This window comes from Amblyomma maculatum, chromosome 1 (genome assembly GCF_055883805.1).
Source record: "Amblyomma maculatum isolate TAMU_Amacu chromosome 1, ASM5588380v1, whole genome shotgun sequence".
Taxonomy (NCBI): domain Eukaryota; kingdom Metazoa; phylum Arthropoda; class Arachnida; order Ixodida; family Ixodidae; genus Amblyomma; species Amblyomma maculatum.
In genome coordinates this window covers 285490606-285508800 of record NC_139344.1, presented here as the reverse complement: position 1 = coordinate 285508800, position 18195 = coordinate 285490606, and the positions used below count along the sequence as shown (strand labels likewise).

General features: G+C 43.3%; 1 protein-coding gene and 1 pseudogene across 2 annotated transcripts in view; one reads left to right on the top strand and one right to left on the bottom strand.

Moving 5' to 3' along the window:
* The window catches only part of dsd (attractin-like protein dsd), a 153137-nt gene that overhangs the window by 49782 nt on the left and 85160 nt on the right, over window positions 1–18195 (top strand). For both annotated transcript variants that reach the window (XM_084591538.1, XM_084591539.1), the window contains 2 exons: window positions 3689–3810; window positions 7697–7856. In XM_084591538.1, the coding sequence (XP_084447664.1) occupies window positions 3689–3810; window positions 7697–7856 (282 nt within the window). The remainder of the gene's footprint in view (window positions 1–3688; window positions 3811–7696; window positions 7857–18195) is intronic.
* On the bottom strand, window positions 14097–16425 carry LOC146206732 (uncharacterized; annotated as a pseudogene).

Here is an 18195-nt window from a genome sequence, read left to right as displayed (position 1 = left end):
TGTTACAGAACTTTCTTGAGAAATTTAACGTCAATCTGAACACTTCAACCTGCTCCTGAACTTTAATGTTCCGTTGTGACTTTTCGTTCATGGTCAACGATGGCGACGATGCCGCATTTTCTGCAACATGAGACCCTTAGTGACATCGCATTAAAGTTTTGTGAATTTGGCTGATAAAGCAGTATACCTATAAGAGAGCGGTGCTGGAATGATGTAACGGCTGGTGGCGCAAAACGTCACATATCTCGAAGCACCTCACTATGCAGACATGAAATGAGCTTGCAGAGCAAAGGCAGGGTAAATGAAAAAGAAAACGAAAACAGTGAATATTTTGTTGAAGTAATTGATCACTCAATGCAGCATACTCACAACAAAGCTGAGCTTCAACATAGCAGCTGGTCACTTGGTGCTCGTTTGTAAGAGGCACCTGGTGCATGTGTACATTAGTTTCTCCCAGATGGCTGCATCGTCATCATCAATGTTTCTGCTTCAACACAAAGGGGTACCTTAAATTTATGCTTCAGGCCACCTCAGAAGAAATCAGTAGGAGCTGAAAAAAAAATAAACAAAAATTGAAAACGTCGGCAATTCTCACGACACATAAGCAGTGACGACTAGTATCACAAAAGGAGTTTCGAAAATGACTTCTAGGGGGCCTAAGTTCTGCCCCTATAGGCAGTGCACTGAATGCCACTTAGTGGTCGTTCTCAAAAGTCCTTCCTGGATACGAGTTGCTGCTTCGCATTTGTCGCTGCAAGAACTGCCAACGCTTGCAGCGCAGTTTTTGCTTTTGTTTTTTGTATGGTGGCTTCAAGCATAAAATTAAGGTACCCCTAATGCAAACACGCTCCAGGTACCTTCTATAAGCGCTAAATGACCAGCTCCACTGTTGAGCCCAGCTTCATTGTGAGTATGCTGCATCGGCTGATCATTACTTGAACAGAGGAATTCGCTGTCTTAAGTGCTAGCTTACACAGCTCCTTTGATCAAAAAGCTGTCGGCATAGTAGTAGTAGTAGTAGTGGGCATCACTTGTCAGATAATCGGGGGCTGCGTAAAAAAAAAAACGTGTCATGGTATTTTGGGGTTCTAGTGTTTAATGATCGATATGTGATATGTGATGACAAGTTAAGGAAACATAATTAATTGATGGATATAAATGAAAGAAATGAAAAATTGGAGAAAGAGGGGTTCAGAGGTGTCAAAACGGCCAGAATAAAAAGCCAATGCTTCATGATGGCAAGAAAATTTAGAGTGTAATGATTAAATAATCAAAATTATTTTGAAAAATCAAAAATGCCTTCAAAGCTGTCTAACTGCTCCTAATGGGAAGCCAATGTTTGCCGATAAGTGTCGGTGTACAAAAATAAAAAAAATTCTTTAAAAAACATTGTCCATGTAGCTAAATGCTATCGTGCCAAACCCTTAACGACGGAGCTTAAGTGTCCCCCTAGTTTTTTTTGTTTGTTTGTTTTTAATTTACCCTGCCTTTACTTTGCAAGCTCACTTCATATGTGCGCATGCTGAGACATTTTGCGCCACTTGCCGATACATTGTGCCAGCATGGCTCTCTTGTATATCATTTCACGAGCCAAGTTCACAAGACTTTAATGCGATGTTATTAAGGGTACAGAATCGCAAAAAATCTGACGGCATCATAGCCATCGTTAGCCGTGAGTTAATAATTCCAATGGAGCATTAAAATTAGGAACAGGTCAAAATGTTCAGTTTGATGTAAAATTTCACAAGGAAGTTCCATAACCAAAGGAAAATAATTGAGCGGAAATGAAAATGAGTCATTGCAGTAATTTCATGTTGTTCATATTTCACGAAGGCTCGTTGGTTTAAGCTGAATAAGGTAGACCTACTAAATGCGCGATGCGAACGGCGCCCTACAACACAATTGTGTTCTGATCTTAAATGCGATGCTTAATTAAGCACCCCCATGTTTAAAGCATTCCCCACGGGATTAGCCATAATGATGGAATGGATTATGGTGATGATTCACTTCATAGTGTGTACAGTGGCAAATAGTTGAAATGTGGTAAAGCGAGCACTTACAACTTTCAATGAATTCTACACTTCGTTAAGTTTACATGCTCAGGTACAAGCCCAAAAATATTTACAGATACATCTGAACAAGCACTGTAAATGTGTGTACCATGTGCTTCGGAGCACCGTGTTTCATTCACTAAATCTCGTACATCACGCTCGTCATATCAATCTTTATTTTGCAGTCAGGCCTATGAAATCACTTAAGGGCCACAAAAATATGCTGCATTGCACTAAACAAGTGAACTATTCCAGGATCACGCTGTAGCCAACATATTTTGTTGCCTGGGCTTGAACGCGAATGGTAATGAAGGTCAGAAAATTTTTGATTATGCCCAATTATTGCTTCAGATACTTTCATATAGAAATATAAAACAGGAATAATAAGCTACTTATTAATGCAAAAATGAGCTCGAACAGTGTGGTCTGGGTCATATTGCTTGCCAACCTGAGGCGAGTAAATACAATCTCCAGCACATTATTTAGCGTTCCAACATTTCCCAAGAAAAAATAGTTTCTGGAGATGGCTTGTAGTTTGTGCCACAGTGCATTGGCATGCCGTGGGAATTCATAGCGCGAAGACTGCTTAGAAACACACGGCTCCACTCTTAGATGCACTCACCGCCACCACCGGTGTTGCCATTGTTTGCACACAGGAAAACATTGGACATTATCCTCAATTTGCACAGTAGGTGATGGAGCATAATTGTTTTTGTACACCCATGCCTGCACAGGCAAGTGGCATTTTTTTGTGACCCATGTCTCACAAGGGATGCGCACTGAAGCAAAGGGAATTGATGTTCCAGAAGCTGCTTCTCGGAACTATGCATGGCCAATTTCCTTTTAGCAGTGACTGTGATGTGAATGAGGAGCCATGATAAGTGTGCTGTAAAGTCATTATTCTTGGGCTTTTTTATTAACATCAATGGCCAGTATTCTAAGGGAGTAATGTTTTGGAAATGTGGTAGAGCTGACTTTTATTTTGGTCTGTTAGAATCACAACATCTTGAGGACCACACTGAAAGGGCCATTCAAAAAACCATTACCGTGGTGCAGATGCAGTGCAATAGCCAGCTTTGTTAGCCATTGTTACTGCAGGCGTGGTCCCACTGATGCTTCATTTTAACCCACTGTTATTGAGGGAGTGAAGGGCAGTAAACAAGTTCCTGTCTGCAGTCTGAGGAATAGGGCCAAAACCATTCAGGTTTTGATGAGTCCAGTTGCTAGTACTACTACCAACAGCTCTTCAGTTCAGTTCAGGCGTTCAGTCGTGTCCGACTCTTCGTGACCCTATGGACCATGTCACGCCACGCTTTCCGGTCTCTCACTATCTTCTTAACATCACATAGCTTCATCTGCAATGCCTCGAGAATGCCATCTAAACAGCTCTTACAAGGGCTGCAAATCCAACAGGAAGCAATGACCATTTCTAAGACCCGTTTGGAGGTGGCTTGGCTTGGAACTTCAAATGATGTCATTAGCTGTGCTGCAGCGGTTATTTCTTATATTGTGTTAGTACTGACAGCTATCACAAACTTTGGATGACAGTGTGGAATGCATGTCGCATCAACCAATAATTGCACGAAGGTAGGTATTTTTTTTGAGCCCTTGCTGTTTCCTGCACATTCTTTTTTCAGCTGCCAACCTTACTGTGCTCTGTGAAAAGCAGACTTCTTGCCCAAGCTGCTTACAGAATAATTATGGCTGTGTGTGGTGTGGCACTGTCTGTGCTCACAAGCGCTGTCCTAAGGGATCCAAGGTTAGTGAACATTTTCATTAGAAGCTTTATCATAATGAACACATTCATAGGCAAACTGACTATAAATAGGGCAGTCTTTTCTGCCTGGGGTGAGTGTAATTGCCATATTCTTGTAGATGTTTTCCTATAATCACAGCGGTGACAACAGAACAGGCAGGAATTCATATTTTAGATTGGTAAAAAGCCCGGTTTGAGCTCACCATGCTGTGTTTAAACTTACAGCATCACAAGTCGATTTCATTAGACTTTGTCAATAGGATTGACTGATACATAGCGTTAATTTTACCAATGCAGATATCAAGTTTTGATTACGAAGTCAGTAAGAATTAATATAAATTTATTCCGAAGCAAATCAAATATTTTTAAACAATTTCAAATATCTGAACAGGTACTGTGTTTGCTTACATAATTTGTGTACCTTTTTACTCTTTTAGGCCTTAAAAAACGATTTCTAGTCAATTTCAGCTTGCAGCTTGGTTTTCAATTTCAAGCATGCTTCAGACAAATCAGTGAAGCTGTTAATTGGAAAGCCTAGTGGTAGTGAACTACAGGGAAATCTCGCTACTGTGAATACCACATTAACGGCTTTTTCAAATGAACAAATTTTTTTAGAATTCCCAGCAGATTTCCCATGTTTTCAGTATAATACTCTTCCAGAACTACAAATTTTAATATAGCGTATATTTCAGAATGATGTACATATTTTATTTTTTCTTCTATTAATCTAGGAACATCAGTATTACAAATTTGACTAAAATTAACAGTGCCGCAGCTCGCAACTCTCGCATGAAACAAACTGCCTTTTCTGTGTGTATGGCTCGGTGGCGGTAGCTATCATCATCAGCATATCTAGCGCCAGCTTCTAGCGCCACCACAAAGTTGTAGTTTATTATGCAGTAGCCAACAAGTCTAGCCAGCCTAGCTGCCTGCCGTTTTTCTTCCTCCATGCTGTGTTGTGTATCGTTTGCCGCTCGGTCGTTCGTACCATCCGTGCTTGCGGGACGATTTTTTATTTTTTTTTTGCGAATTATCTTATTGCGAAGTTTGTGTTTGCGAAGATTATGATTGCAGCCAGCGAAGTGCCAAGAAGATAGGAACACAGCTTTCACTGCAAGAAATTGACGCAGGGAAAAAGCGAATCGGCCTTGGCAGACAGCTAGCATTGCCCCATCAACCGCTGTGATCATTTTGAAAGACAGCGACAAGGTTTTCAAACTTCAGGGAGCACTGAAGATGAGGTCATATCGAACTCTGATGTTATTTTGCACATAGACAAAGTCTGTACCTTCGTCGCTCGGTGCAATATGCACTCGATGAGGTGTTACGCAAAGTGAAAGGCATATGTGCTGTAGTGGTGTAATGTAGTGCGTGATCGTGTTTGCTGCACGAGGCAGAAGAAAATAAATTGATTTCTTCAAATAAATAAGCTTTGGAGTTAGTGCAACAATTTCATTTGAGGTTTTGCTACACGTGCCTACTGCCAAGGTACGTCATTTTCATTACCTAGGTTTCACCGCTGGCTTATAATTGCAGATTTTTCATTACAACAATATTTCAATATAACAAACGATTTTCTGCGGTCCTGCAGGATTCGTTATATTGGGATTGCACTGTATAATGTTGTGGGACCACTTACGCACCTTAAGAGGCCTATGCAATAGCAGTGTGTTTTGGATTTATTGTGCGTTGGTGAAACTTAATCAAGACGGCGATGTGGAAAGCATGGTGCGAGAGAGTGGCATTTGAACACATGCAGTGTTTGGCTGCAGTAATGGCATAGTACTGTTACTGTATTGCAATGGCCAGTGAAGCTGATTTGTTTGCCCTGTTGCAAGATCGAAATTTGCTCATGGTCATTAAGTGTTTTAATTTATGCAGAGTTCAAGGAGAGGCTTTGTATGAAAAAAACCTGCAAAGTCTGAGATCATGGTTTTAGTGCTAATGCACTAAAAAATTAACTCCAAACTTGTACAAGTCAATGCCAACACATAACCACCCCCCACCCCCCACTCCCCCTTGCTTCAATCTTTATTATGCACTTACTCACGGAATGGCATGGCGAGTATGTTTGTGCAGCCTGAAGCAATAAACATGCAGTAATACATACAGTCACAAAGCCAGTAGTCAGAGGCAAATGGAGATGAAGACAATAGAAACAGCGCCCCTGCTGATGATGTGGCTAACAAATGGAACTTGATTTGGTAGTTCTGGATTTCGATGAGCGCTCCGAAGGTTACTGGAAGTTTACATTGATAATGCTAATTCGGGAGAATTATTGCCAGTGCAAGCAAGCTGGGTAAATGGTGCATAATCAAAATTTTTTTTGCAAGGACCAATTTACGAACCAATTAACGAGTTGCATGGCTGGCGTGACATTGTCCTCTTGCAACAAAAGTGGCTTACAACCCAGCAGAAATCAGAAAAGCAGAAATCGAATGAGTACAGCAGAGTCAATTGCAAAATTCGTCTCACATATGCTTCATAGTTAGTGAACAAACTTGATAACCAACAACACAATGCACTGTTCGATGGGAAGTGTGCATGCAGTTTTTCGCTCAAATGAAGTGCTGAAAGAAATTACGTTAGAGTACAACTGCTGCTCGCATGCCTTTGAGGACCGCTCCAACCTTCCGTTCTCACTTCACAACAGCACACAATGCAGCGAAGACCACATGCTCTCGTCATTGTCGCAAATGTATGCATGCATGAGCACAGTCAGGTTTTTTGCAGATGCCCTCAGCAACTTTTGCGTTTTTTTCGCATCAACAGAGTCTAATTGTACCATACACATATTCCAAGAAGGCGCAGATGCACACAATATAGCTGAGAGCAGCTGCCTTAGGGCTGAGAATTTTGTAAGCCCATTTGTAGGACTGTGATCTCATTACTTCATTGTTTAACATTACTTGACAATAGACATTAGTGCGCATTTAATGGCCGCATTCTATTTCCTTCTACATGAATTTCTTCTATTTTCAGCACCTCTCTCATTCCTCCTTTCTCTCCCAAAATTCATTTCCTACACAGAGTAGCATGTCAGCAAATCCTGAATGCTGGCTAAATTATCTGCTTTTATTTAGGGAGTTCTTTTTAAAGAGTTCTCTCTCTCAAGAGTTGGGGGTAGGGCACTGTGGGAAGGCTGAGGCGGCCTGCACTTGCACCTTGCCATGTTGGTGGCTGACTTGATTGGTCATGGGACCGGCAGGCTAGTATCTGTTCTTGGCCATGTTTCCGGTCTACCTGGGCGGCTTCTTTGATTGGTTGGAGTGCTCCATTGCAAATTGGTCATAAAAAGGACCGCGTTGCGGTTCATTTTCCAAAGTCACTTTGAATGTGGAGGAACTTTGGGATTTTCATTTGTGGTTTTCTCAGCAACGCAGCTACCTTTCTGCACAGAAAAAAGTTTTGTAATGCTCCCGGGGAATATAATCAATCCATCTTGCAAATTTTTAAATTTTTCTTTAGCATTCTTTTAAGGCATAAAACAGCATACGGTGAGCAGAAATGGACAAGGACTCTTCATTTTCCTTCTTGTACTTTCTGTATGCATCATATATGTTTTTGATGTGCAATAAAAATACAGTTGTTAGTAGCATGTAGTACTAGCTGTGGTAGTCAGTAGTGCTGAATCTCCAGTTCTGTTTTGTGTGCTTTTTATGTGCTAAAACACTGATATGGTGCACAGGCTTCCCCATCATTTGTATTATTGCATTCCTTGAGTTACATAGCATGGACATAGATGTGCTGTTCATTTTGGTTAGTTTTATCCAGAATTCTGAGCATGATTTTGCTTTATATCGTGTTAAAACACGGGACATTTCAATTTGACATTATGTTGAAACTTGAACACATGGGGTAACTTTCTATGACAAAATATTGTTTGCAGGGTTTGGCAGATGCAAGAGAAAACCAGACTGATGTTGAACAATGCCAGCAGTCAGAAAGCAGTAACTGTGACAAGCTGCACAACTGCCATGCTTGCCACACAGAATTTCATTGTGGATGGCAAAATGACCATCGCTGCTACACATTTGTTCGTGACTCAGGTGAATATGCTTTACCACTTCTTTATTTTTATTGCATTAAGTACCTGTTTCACTGGCCGAATTAGAAAAAAAAAAATCACCGCCAAGATAATGTATGATTTTGTGTAGTTAAATTTTTCTGACAGTGCAAATCATTACGAAATCTGCACTTCCTGCATTTTATTAAAAATTTTCTGTATTTAATCGAAAGCTGGGTATGTACATCTAGTGGGTTTATTTCCTGCTGTCATTTGAAAAGCTTCAAAGTAAAATTTGTAATTTCATGCATGTGCTAAGCCTCTCATCTATCACTCATTGCTGCCTTATATTTTGTGTTGTGTAGCGTGTCATGTGGCGTCACCTATATAAAGGCAATGGATGCGGCTTGAAGCTTTTAATATTTAGATTTATGCCAGCTATATTCTTATGAAATAAAAGTAAGCCTTTACAAGTAAATACAGCTTGTGCAAGCATGGAATCTTTGTGGACCTCTAATTGATGCCCTTAAGCATGTCATCATAGCTTACAACCAACCAACCATCAAATCTAATTTCTGGCACCATTTTGTTTTTCGCTCGCTATACATATTAATGCTCAAAGCCTTTGAAAGAAATTGCTCTGATATTCATAATTTGTTCTCCTCTCTTCACTCATTTTCAATCATTGCCATCACGGAAAGGTGGTTGAGTGCTAAACAGAGATCGTTTTTCTTTTCTTTTGTACTCCTACGAATTTTCCCAGCTGGAGGAGCATCAAATTATTGAGAAGCTGGCTTGTACATTCTCACTAACTTTTCATATCGGCATAGATTATGCCTGGAACTGAGTAAATCAAACTGTCTGAGTTGAACTTGATCTTTTATTTTTAAATGTGCGTTATAATCTTATCGTCAGATTTATGTATCATTATCCATCATCACATTGTAGTGAATTCTGCATTGCTCTGAAAAATCCTGTGCTTACGCTTTCACCTGAGAACAAATTTTTCGTGATTATCAATTACATAAATACAGTTGAACCTTGACATAATGAAGTCGTGCTTTCCAGAAAAAGAACTTTTTTATATTGCGAAATTTGTTGCCTCAAGGCTTTTGTGCTTAGGGGTACAGATGATATTGTGTATCCCTGAAACATTCCTGTTCTACTTTGTGAGGCTTGTACAGGGCATTTTTATAAGTGCCAAGCGAAACAAGCAACGAGAGCAGAATAATGAGGTTCGTTAATTCAATATCTCGTATCTTAAAATAATGGATCAGTCTAGATTTTATATGGAGTCGAGCAGCTTCCTGCTGCTGCTATACATTTATATACAGTTAAACCTCTATGTAACGAACCTCCATGTAGCAAATTCCTCGATGTTACAAGTTTTTCAATTCCCCAACACCGCCCCCATTGAAGTGAATGTATTTGAAAACTGAATGTAATGAACATGTCGCGGCGGTTGACCTTGATATAACAAACTTGCAGCGCCTACTGTTTCTTAACTAATGCTGAGCTAGTGGAAATTTAGCAGAACCCCCGCAATTTTCAGGGCGATAAAACACAAACTGAAGTGAGAGGAACGCCTACTATAGCAACGAGTGACTGCAGTTGATACAACACGCCTGTGTTTCAGCGCAGACGCCGCATCTGCGTGGCAAACGCAGCAGTCTCCGCTGCTTTCGCTGTCGGAACATGGCACTACAATAGTTCATGCTTAAAAGCTGCAAAAGATAACAAAAAAAGACACGGGGCGAGCAGCGCGCATCCATCGCTTCCGCGCGGTCGCTCGCAAATTCCCACGCTTCGGTAGCGGGTAGTAGTGGCCTGAACAGCGGAGAGCGCTGGCGACGTGAGGCAGAGTCGGTTTCCATGGGCAACGGGGTGGGTGAGCGCGTGAGGCCTAGCGGGCCGACGGCGGCGGCGTTAACGTGCGCGCTCTCCCCCAGACTGATTCCTCCTCCACCCCATTTCCCCACTTCCTCGTAGACTCGTCGCGCGAGCCGCAGGGGAGGTGAAGGCTGCCGCCGCAGTCGCCCCGCGGTATCCGCGCGATCGCGAAACATCCGCTTCTATGACTTCAAATAATTCTGATTTACTGTAAACACCTTCAAGGTGGTTTCCCTTACACCAATTCTTAATCTGGTTTTCATTCGACATTGTCCTTTTTACGTTCTCACGCGCAAATTGCATGTAACGAAAACCTGGATGTAACGAAAAATTGCGGGCATTTTAAAATTTCGTTATAACCAGGTTTAACTGTATAATTATCGACATATGTTCTGACTAAATTTAGGATACAGTGGAAGCCCATTAATTTGAACCTCAATAATTCGAATTTTTGGGTAGTTAGAACTACACTACTTTGTCCAGCCAAGCTTCATAGAGATCTGTGTATAAATAATTAGAAGGGTTCAATGCTGTTGAACTGAATATGGAGCGAAAGCATTAGCTGCGGGTGACCGAGAGGTCTTCTTCTTCCCCAGCCCACACATAAAGCCCCACTTTAACCAAGCCGTATGAACGTGCCTTAGTGGCCTATAGGAGTAACGTGAATGCCAGGGTCCTGGCAGGCTGATTCTGACATAACCGTCCCATGTGAAATGAGAGTCCCAAGTTGGCAGCTCCTGCCAGGGGACCACGGCACGCAGCGACAAGCGGTTAGACCTGGTGTAGTATTGCTTTCGCAATAAAAGCCCGTTAATTCGAACACGGGTCGGTTCTGCTACGGATAATTCGAACTACGCGTCACCGCATCTGGGCACACAGCACGTGGCCAAAAAAGAAAGCACCTCAGTGAAAGAACGGCATGATTAGAGGCTGCTCACGTCTGAAATGGGGACAGGAGATGGAACCAGGTAAAACGGTGAAAGAGGGGGTAAAGCCTAATTGGTGTCATGACTGGCACGGTGGCCGGCGGTGCCGGAGGTTAGGGGTTGGCGGACGCAGTGGCGGTTTCCTACACTTTCTTCTGCACAACCTTCGAAACTCGCAACTAAATACTTAAGGGGGGACATGGTTCTTAAAGCTATTTTTCTTCATTTTCGACCAAACTTGATACAACTAGGTAGTCTGATTCAGTTTCTTGCGCTGATTTCAAATATGTAACTATTTTTCCAATTGGCTAATTAGTTCAAAAGATAGATGAAATTAATTGTTCACAATTTGCCGAAATAATGAAAAAGTAACCACACTAAAAAAAAATTCATATTGACACTTTGCTTGGTACTAGAAAGCATAATGTATGCAATGTTAGGAGCACTTTTTTGATAAAACAAATATTAGCAATGTTATAGCATTTCAAAGTCCACCATTCAAATGTGGGTGCCCTACTGTCTGACCTAGAGCAAAATTTAAAAATTTTTTAAACGTAAATTGCGAACTCTGCTCCTAACATTGTGTGCTTTGCACTTTTAGCTACATGCCACAACAAAAATTATGGTTCTACCTCCATTGAAGGCAGAGATATCGCTTCTGCAAATAAGAAAAAAAAGTCAAGAATCGGTGTTTTGAGAAAACGAGAAAAATGAGATTGGCTCTCTTTTAATCAAAAATGCCGAGAAAATATTGCAATATTTTTCAATGTAAGTGACTAGAAGGCACCAGCAATGTAGTCAGACTGACTGTGGCCACCCAAATGGCGTTTTTTGAAAGCGTGCTGCATGTCCGCAGTGGTCTTGCACTTGTTAGCAGATGCCACTGCTCGGCGGTGGTCTTTCTCTGCCATGCGCTTCATGCTTGGTGTCCCAGGGTTGAGGTGCAGCTCCTTCAATATTGCTGCAAAGGAGTTTTAGCAACCAGCATTAAATCTCATAACAGTGCCGTTTGTCGATTCCCGGTGGCTTGCATCGCGCGCGTAGCAAGGACCTTCACAACGAACGGGTTGCACTTGTCTTTTCCGTTCACAGGGGGCGAGCTCCATGTTGACGCAACATCACCGCAGCACGCGCACTCGATAATAATCTTTATGGCGAGGCCATATTCACGTTCACCTTTCCCTACCGTGGCGCTACCGCCGCACACCTTGCACTTCACAAACGACATCAACGCGTTCATTGAGTCCAAACTGACGACAACGAAGCCCGTCTCGATGTCGGATGGCGCGGCCGCAACATCATCAGCGCGAGTGTAAAAATCCATCTTTCGCTTGGTGGCCGGTGTTGAAGAAAGAACTTGTAGCTTTTCTTGGGCTTCCATTTCTCTCTGCAACAACTCCGTACGCTGCAATATTTCGGTGTCGCACCGAAAGCGGCTGCTGTCCGGAATGCATTCACTCGTCGGCGATCAGGTTAGGCCTAAGTCCACTTCGGTACTGTCCGCGGCTTCGGCATCACTTGCTGTTGGCGGCGGACTATTCTCGACGCCGGCTGAAGGAACGGAGCGCTTCTTGAAGTTGTAGGCCGATCGTTTCTTCTTTTTGCCAAACTTGTGACTCGTGACAAACTTCGGCGTTGCTTCCGACATCGTGCCGCACTCGTCACAACCCTACGACTGAACAAGGAGAGACGCGTCGCCTGCGGAGGAGCAGACGACGGGAACTTTGCGCGGCCAATCACAGCACGCTTTTCAGTCACTTGTGCTAGCTCGACGAATAGAACAGTGCGTTTGGACTTTTTTTTATGCTCGGATTTCAACGTCACCAGTAAGCCGGCGGAGGCACTTGTGGCGGGAAATGGGAAAAGAAAAGCCGCTCTTTTCAACAAGACCAAGATGGCTGCGATCGCGCATGTAGAAAACGACCTACGCGCCTCGGGAAAAAAACGTTTTTCGCGGATTTCAGCTGGCAATGATGCTATAAATTGATTCTGTGGTTCAAATACTGCACCGCAAGATATAAAACCTGACGAATTAAAAGAATAATAGCTACAGATTCTGAAAATGTCACTTTCAAAAAATCGATTTTTTTCGTCTCAAAGAGCCGTGTCCCCCCTTAATTCGAGCCCTGTTAATTCGGACTGTCACCGTGGTCCCTGTAGCCAACGCCCATGAAAGGCTCCGACTTTAGATGGGCGGTACGCAAAGAAAAAAAAAAAAGTTTTTCTCACATGAGTGTTGTCCATCCTTCCACTTATCAGTCGTCAACGGAAGCATGCAGTCAGTCGGAATCATGACGCCGGTTTTTAGCATCGTTCGCTTCAAAAGACGCCTGCTGCTATCGCGCATTACAATGATTGAGTGGCATAGACGGTGCCCTCCGCAATCGCACTTGGCATGATGAGGCGAACATACTGAAAAAGAGTCTTGCACAACAGTACAATCGCTGGCACTCTGCCAAATTCGCTTCCCCCCTTGCTAGAGCTAATGTCGGAAGCTAAACACACCGTAATGTTATCCTTGCGCAGCAGCTTGATGCACTGCCAAGAAATGCGTTGTAGACCAGGATGGCGCGAAACGGAGGGAAGCGTTGACTAACGCCTTTTCTTTTCAAATTCTTAGGCAAAAATCGGGGGGGTCGGTTCATTATGCGAGGAAATGCGGTACATTTACCATCATGCAAATAGTTCTTGTCTGTTTTTTCGAGGCTGTTCGACAATTCTAACACCAGATAATTCAAACTTTTTCCTCGTCCCGTGAAGTTCGAATTAACAAGCTTTTACTATATCTCGAAATGTCGTTTCATGGCTGGAGGCAAATACTGTCACCAAAAATTATCATGAGCTGGCATGTTGATGCGACGACCGCCACGGAGCGAGCGCTTTCACCGAGTAAAAAACCAAGCCGAGTTGTGTTAAGGGGAGACGTTCCTCGAAAAAACTCTTTCTTTAATAATGCAGTTAGAAGGCTGAAATTGCACAGCTGGTATAAATGGAGCTCTTGTAGTGAAATATGCAATCAGTTTTTTTATGTCTACAGTAGTTGAATTTTTATGCTCTGTGAAATGTATAATTGGCATCTTTTTTTTTTGTGCACACAATTTTTCTGAGTAATTATTATGACAGAGCATTTTAAAACACCTCAGGTAGTTCATTACAAACCGCAGAATGTAAAATCTAGGTGAAATTATTTTTGTCAGCATTTTTTTTTTCACCCAAAACTGTTGGTATGACACTGTAATAAAAAGCATGGTGAGAATAGTTATATAATGTATATTTCCGCACTCTATGCACCCTAAGGAACATCTGTGTGAAATTTCACTGTGATCCGATTAGTGCAAGAGAAAAATATTGTGTGCACAATCTTCAAAAACGAGCAAAAAATTTTGTATTTTGGATGCCAAAGTTCTCTCTCAAATCACATGAAACTTGGCCCTAATGTAGTTCAAATTGTCTGCCACATTCCCCCCTCACGATTCCTGCGAATGGAGTCCTGTGTACGGGCTCGCTTTCCCTGGCTGCAGCGATGAGACTTTGCTTCAGCAGTCAGCTTGGCAGCCATCTTTTTGATCCTTCTCTGGTCGCTTTCTGAGCTGAGTCTGACCAGATGCTTTGACGGGAGAACTGTTACAGTGCAGTCCACTTGTAACGATACCAGATATAGTGATATATCGCTTATAATGATAAAATTCTTGAGATTTATCACTTTTCCCATTGCCCCTATGTAAAAATAAACAGATATAACGATCGATTATTGGCGGTACATCAGATACAATGATAGCTTTATCGCTGCCCGGTAGGTGTTTACCACGAAAATTTGACTGAATATTCAGTAAAACAGAAAATGTTAAGAAGACAATGACATGAAAACTCGACGTATGCAGCGAAAATGGAAGGAAATGAGCACTATCATCATCGCAATCGCAGCCGTATTTTCATCGCCATCACCGATTCTGCGTCCGTGGAAGATGGTGGCGACCACATTGACAGACGGCGCGATAGCTCACGAGATGAAACAGCAGATTCATCGGGATTTTTGGCAGGGTTTCAAGGTTGGAAGCCTCATGAAAAAATACAGACATTCACACTCTGCGATTTCAACGATCATCAAGGCTGGGGATGTCCTTCAGTTCAGTCGCTAATCGGCTTTGTGCACTCAATAAGGACTGCCGCCAGCGTACACGCTACTGGAAGCAATGCTCACAGCGATTGTCAAGCTTTAGCTGCTGCTCAAGCGAGCGTGTATTTCAGACTTCTTTAAGTATGCTTCTGTTATTTTATGGCTATTGATGTATACTGTAATAAAGTATTTAGTGCTCCTTACGATGATTAGTGTTGTTCAACCCAATTCACTCTTTTTTTGTGTGTGTTTTTCACCGGTCCAGATATAACGATAATCGCTTATAGCGATCAGATTTTCAGGTTTTCTCAATATCGTTATAATTGGACTGCACTGTAGTTCTTCTAGCATTTTTCCGAAGCTGGTGTGGCCCCTGTTGAACCATAGGACTGCAGTGGTAGTGGCAGTCTCCACTGCAATCCGTGAGGCAAATCGGCTCTTTGGACACAGCATCCAATCTTACTATTGAGGGACTCGGCAGCATTCTGAGTCTTCCCTTGCAAACAGCGTGTAATAGAGTCTGTCAAACGCTTATAAATTGGCAGCACTGCCTTTCCTTGTGCTTTGGTTAGGAGGGGGGTGTAGTCCGGAGGTGGTTCATCCAAAGCTTGGGCTCTCTTTTGCCTGCACCACGAGTCCTTCTCATCAGGGCAAAACTTGTGGCTGCTTGCATCATTGCTGGAGCATGAATGGAGGTACTAAGCCCAAATTGCACAGTACATTCCTTTCACACTGCCCCAATTGCTTGTTATTGCAATCTGGTAATAGTTTTGGAGCTTTTGGATGGCCTTGTCACCAAGTTTTTATCCACGTGGCAGCGGTGTTTTCAACTTTTTAGTGCAGTGTCAAGACTGTTAGAGACATGGTTCATGCAGTCCTCTTTGGTCACTGCCATCGGTCCATAAGCCCATGCATTGGAAACTGCAGCATATGCCTTGCTGTCGCCATCCCTAAGAAATGTGGTGAACCGCATGTTGTAGGACTGTGGCCTGCTCTAGATGCATAGTACTGCTTCTGTTTCCATAGCATGCGATGTGCACTCCACATTCTTTTCACACACTGGTGAATAGAAGGCTTTGCACACTTCTTCCTCTTCATCACCAAGTGCTTTGTGGCTGCTACAGCCTTGGCAGAGGTTACTCAGGACTTCAAAGTCTAGGCATAGGCCAGTGTCCACAGAAATGGCAGTGCCAACTCCATTGTGGCTCTTGTGCCCACGCTTTTGACAGGTTCCATCAAACATGACAGCAATGTCAGTCTGAGCAGCTTCCAACGAAGTTATACCGTCTTGCTTCTGCAAGATTGTCGGCGGTTACCTTGGTGGTGGTGACGTGTATTTTCTTTGCGATGTTGAAGAATCTCTTGTGGTGAAGTGGCTTTTGAAGGCAAAGAACGCCACAAAATCTCATTAGCTGATCGTGTCCAACCCATATTGAGCGCGCAACGAGCACTGCTTTCACGTTGATAGCAAAACTATCACGGGAGCTTCCACTGCACCACTCCGAGTCGTTGCCTTTACCACCGTCGGTATTTGTGCATCGCGATGTGTACACAGCAGAAATTACTGCTGCTGGGCGTACTTCATTTGCACACCTGAGTTCCAGGAGAGAAGCAAGGCCTTTCTGCTTGTTTGTGACCTCAATCACCATGAGTTCGCTATTCCTGCACGTCCCGCACATGGCAGCGCTCCAATTTCACAGATAACAATGCTTGCACCGGTTCTGCTCTCGGCTGTCTCATCGTCCTGGAACGCTGCCAGTTTTTTTTCCGATGCGCTTACGAAGTCTGTAGCATCACTGATAAAATCAAGTGTGCTTGACTGCGCAGAGCTCGAAGGCGTGCTTCCGTTCTGCTCGCGTAGGGGGCTTGCATTGTCGACCGTGTTCACGGCTCTCCTTCGCTTCTGCTTGCGCTTCCCCTTGTATGGATATACAGTCCGACTCTTGCAAAGACGAAAGTTCCGCTTCTTTTCGTTATTCATTTCAAAAACTTCCAATAATGAAAAGAAACGCTGCGCACTCGTGTGAGGCAATGTGACGCGAGCAGATACGAAACTGCTGGGGTGGCTCCACTGCACGGCGACAACCAATGGTGGCCTCTGGTTCGCTTCACGTGACAGCAGGAGCGCTCGTAAGACGCGAGAAAAGGGCATTTTCTTTGTATTTTCCAGTGAAAATATGAAACTGGCTGATGTGCCAGTTGAAAGAAAAAGGCTTTGACCACTTTTCGTGCAAGTGTCCACAATGGCGGCCAGCGTCGTTGCACAGAGCAGTGGCAGCTCAAAGATGGCCAAAATCTTGCTTTCATATTTTGCTATATGAAAGCAAGATGTCCAATGGTGGTAACACGAGCAAAAGCAAAAAACTGGAAATTTTCGAAATTATACCGATATTTTGATCCGCGTCTCTCTTTAATGGTGTTAAGAAACCCTGTGACCAGTCACATGGTATCGCAGGCTGACAAGAACAAAATGTGCAAGCAGCAGGTCGCCAAAAACTGCGCAGCTAATTTGGTTTCCTTCGTGGCAGCATTTTAGGAATGTTTACTGTGGGCATGCACACTGGATGCGACTTAACAGCCATCGGCTGCTTCTGCACGTCACGAAACTAATCATGTTGTTATGAGACTGGAGTACAGGCTTAGTTTTGTTTACGAGGTTTAACATCCCAAACTGACATCAGTATAGTCGAGTCTACTTATAACAATATTCAAGTGCCACGAAAATTTTATTGTTATAACCGATAATTGTTACAAACGGTTTGCATGAAAAAAGCATAACAACTGCAAAGAGGGGTCACGGATGGCAAGTGACATGCGAGCTCCGGCGAGACATCGTTTTGGTGGCCCTGAAAGGGGTCTTTTAAAAAATACGAGAAGGTTGCCGCGGCTGCCTCTCAGCTTGAGAAATCCGGAAGTAATGCTGGGGTGAAGAGAGAGAGACAAAACTTTTATTTAAATGCCGAGGAGATTGGGGAACGCAGGCCCCTGGGGTGAAATCTCCACAAGCATCTCACCACGTACTACATCTCACTGGCTTGCACGAGAAAACCCCATGTTCGTTAGCCTTGCTTGCCTCACACAAAATGTGTTGACATCCTTCTCTATGGCATGTAGGTGCCCCACATAGTGCAGCGAAAACAAAGCCCCAGAGGGACTAAATCAACTGCAGGGCCTCCTGCGAGAACAACGTTGAACAACCGCGTCATCGTCGCTGTCGTCGTCAGGCGCCTTGTCGAACACGTTTGCACCCACTGTCAAACGAGGACTTTTCTTTGTCGAACTTCACAGCGGAGTGGATGATCATCGACACCATTGGTTGTGATAGTGCATACTCCTTCACGATACTGCACTTCGTCTCCAAATCGATAGCCGTGCGCTTTCTTTTCACTGGCAACGTCGTCCGATAATCAGCGGGCAGATCAGCCATCTTCCGTTTCGGCGGTGATTCA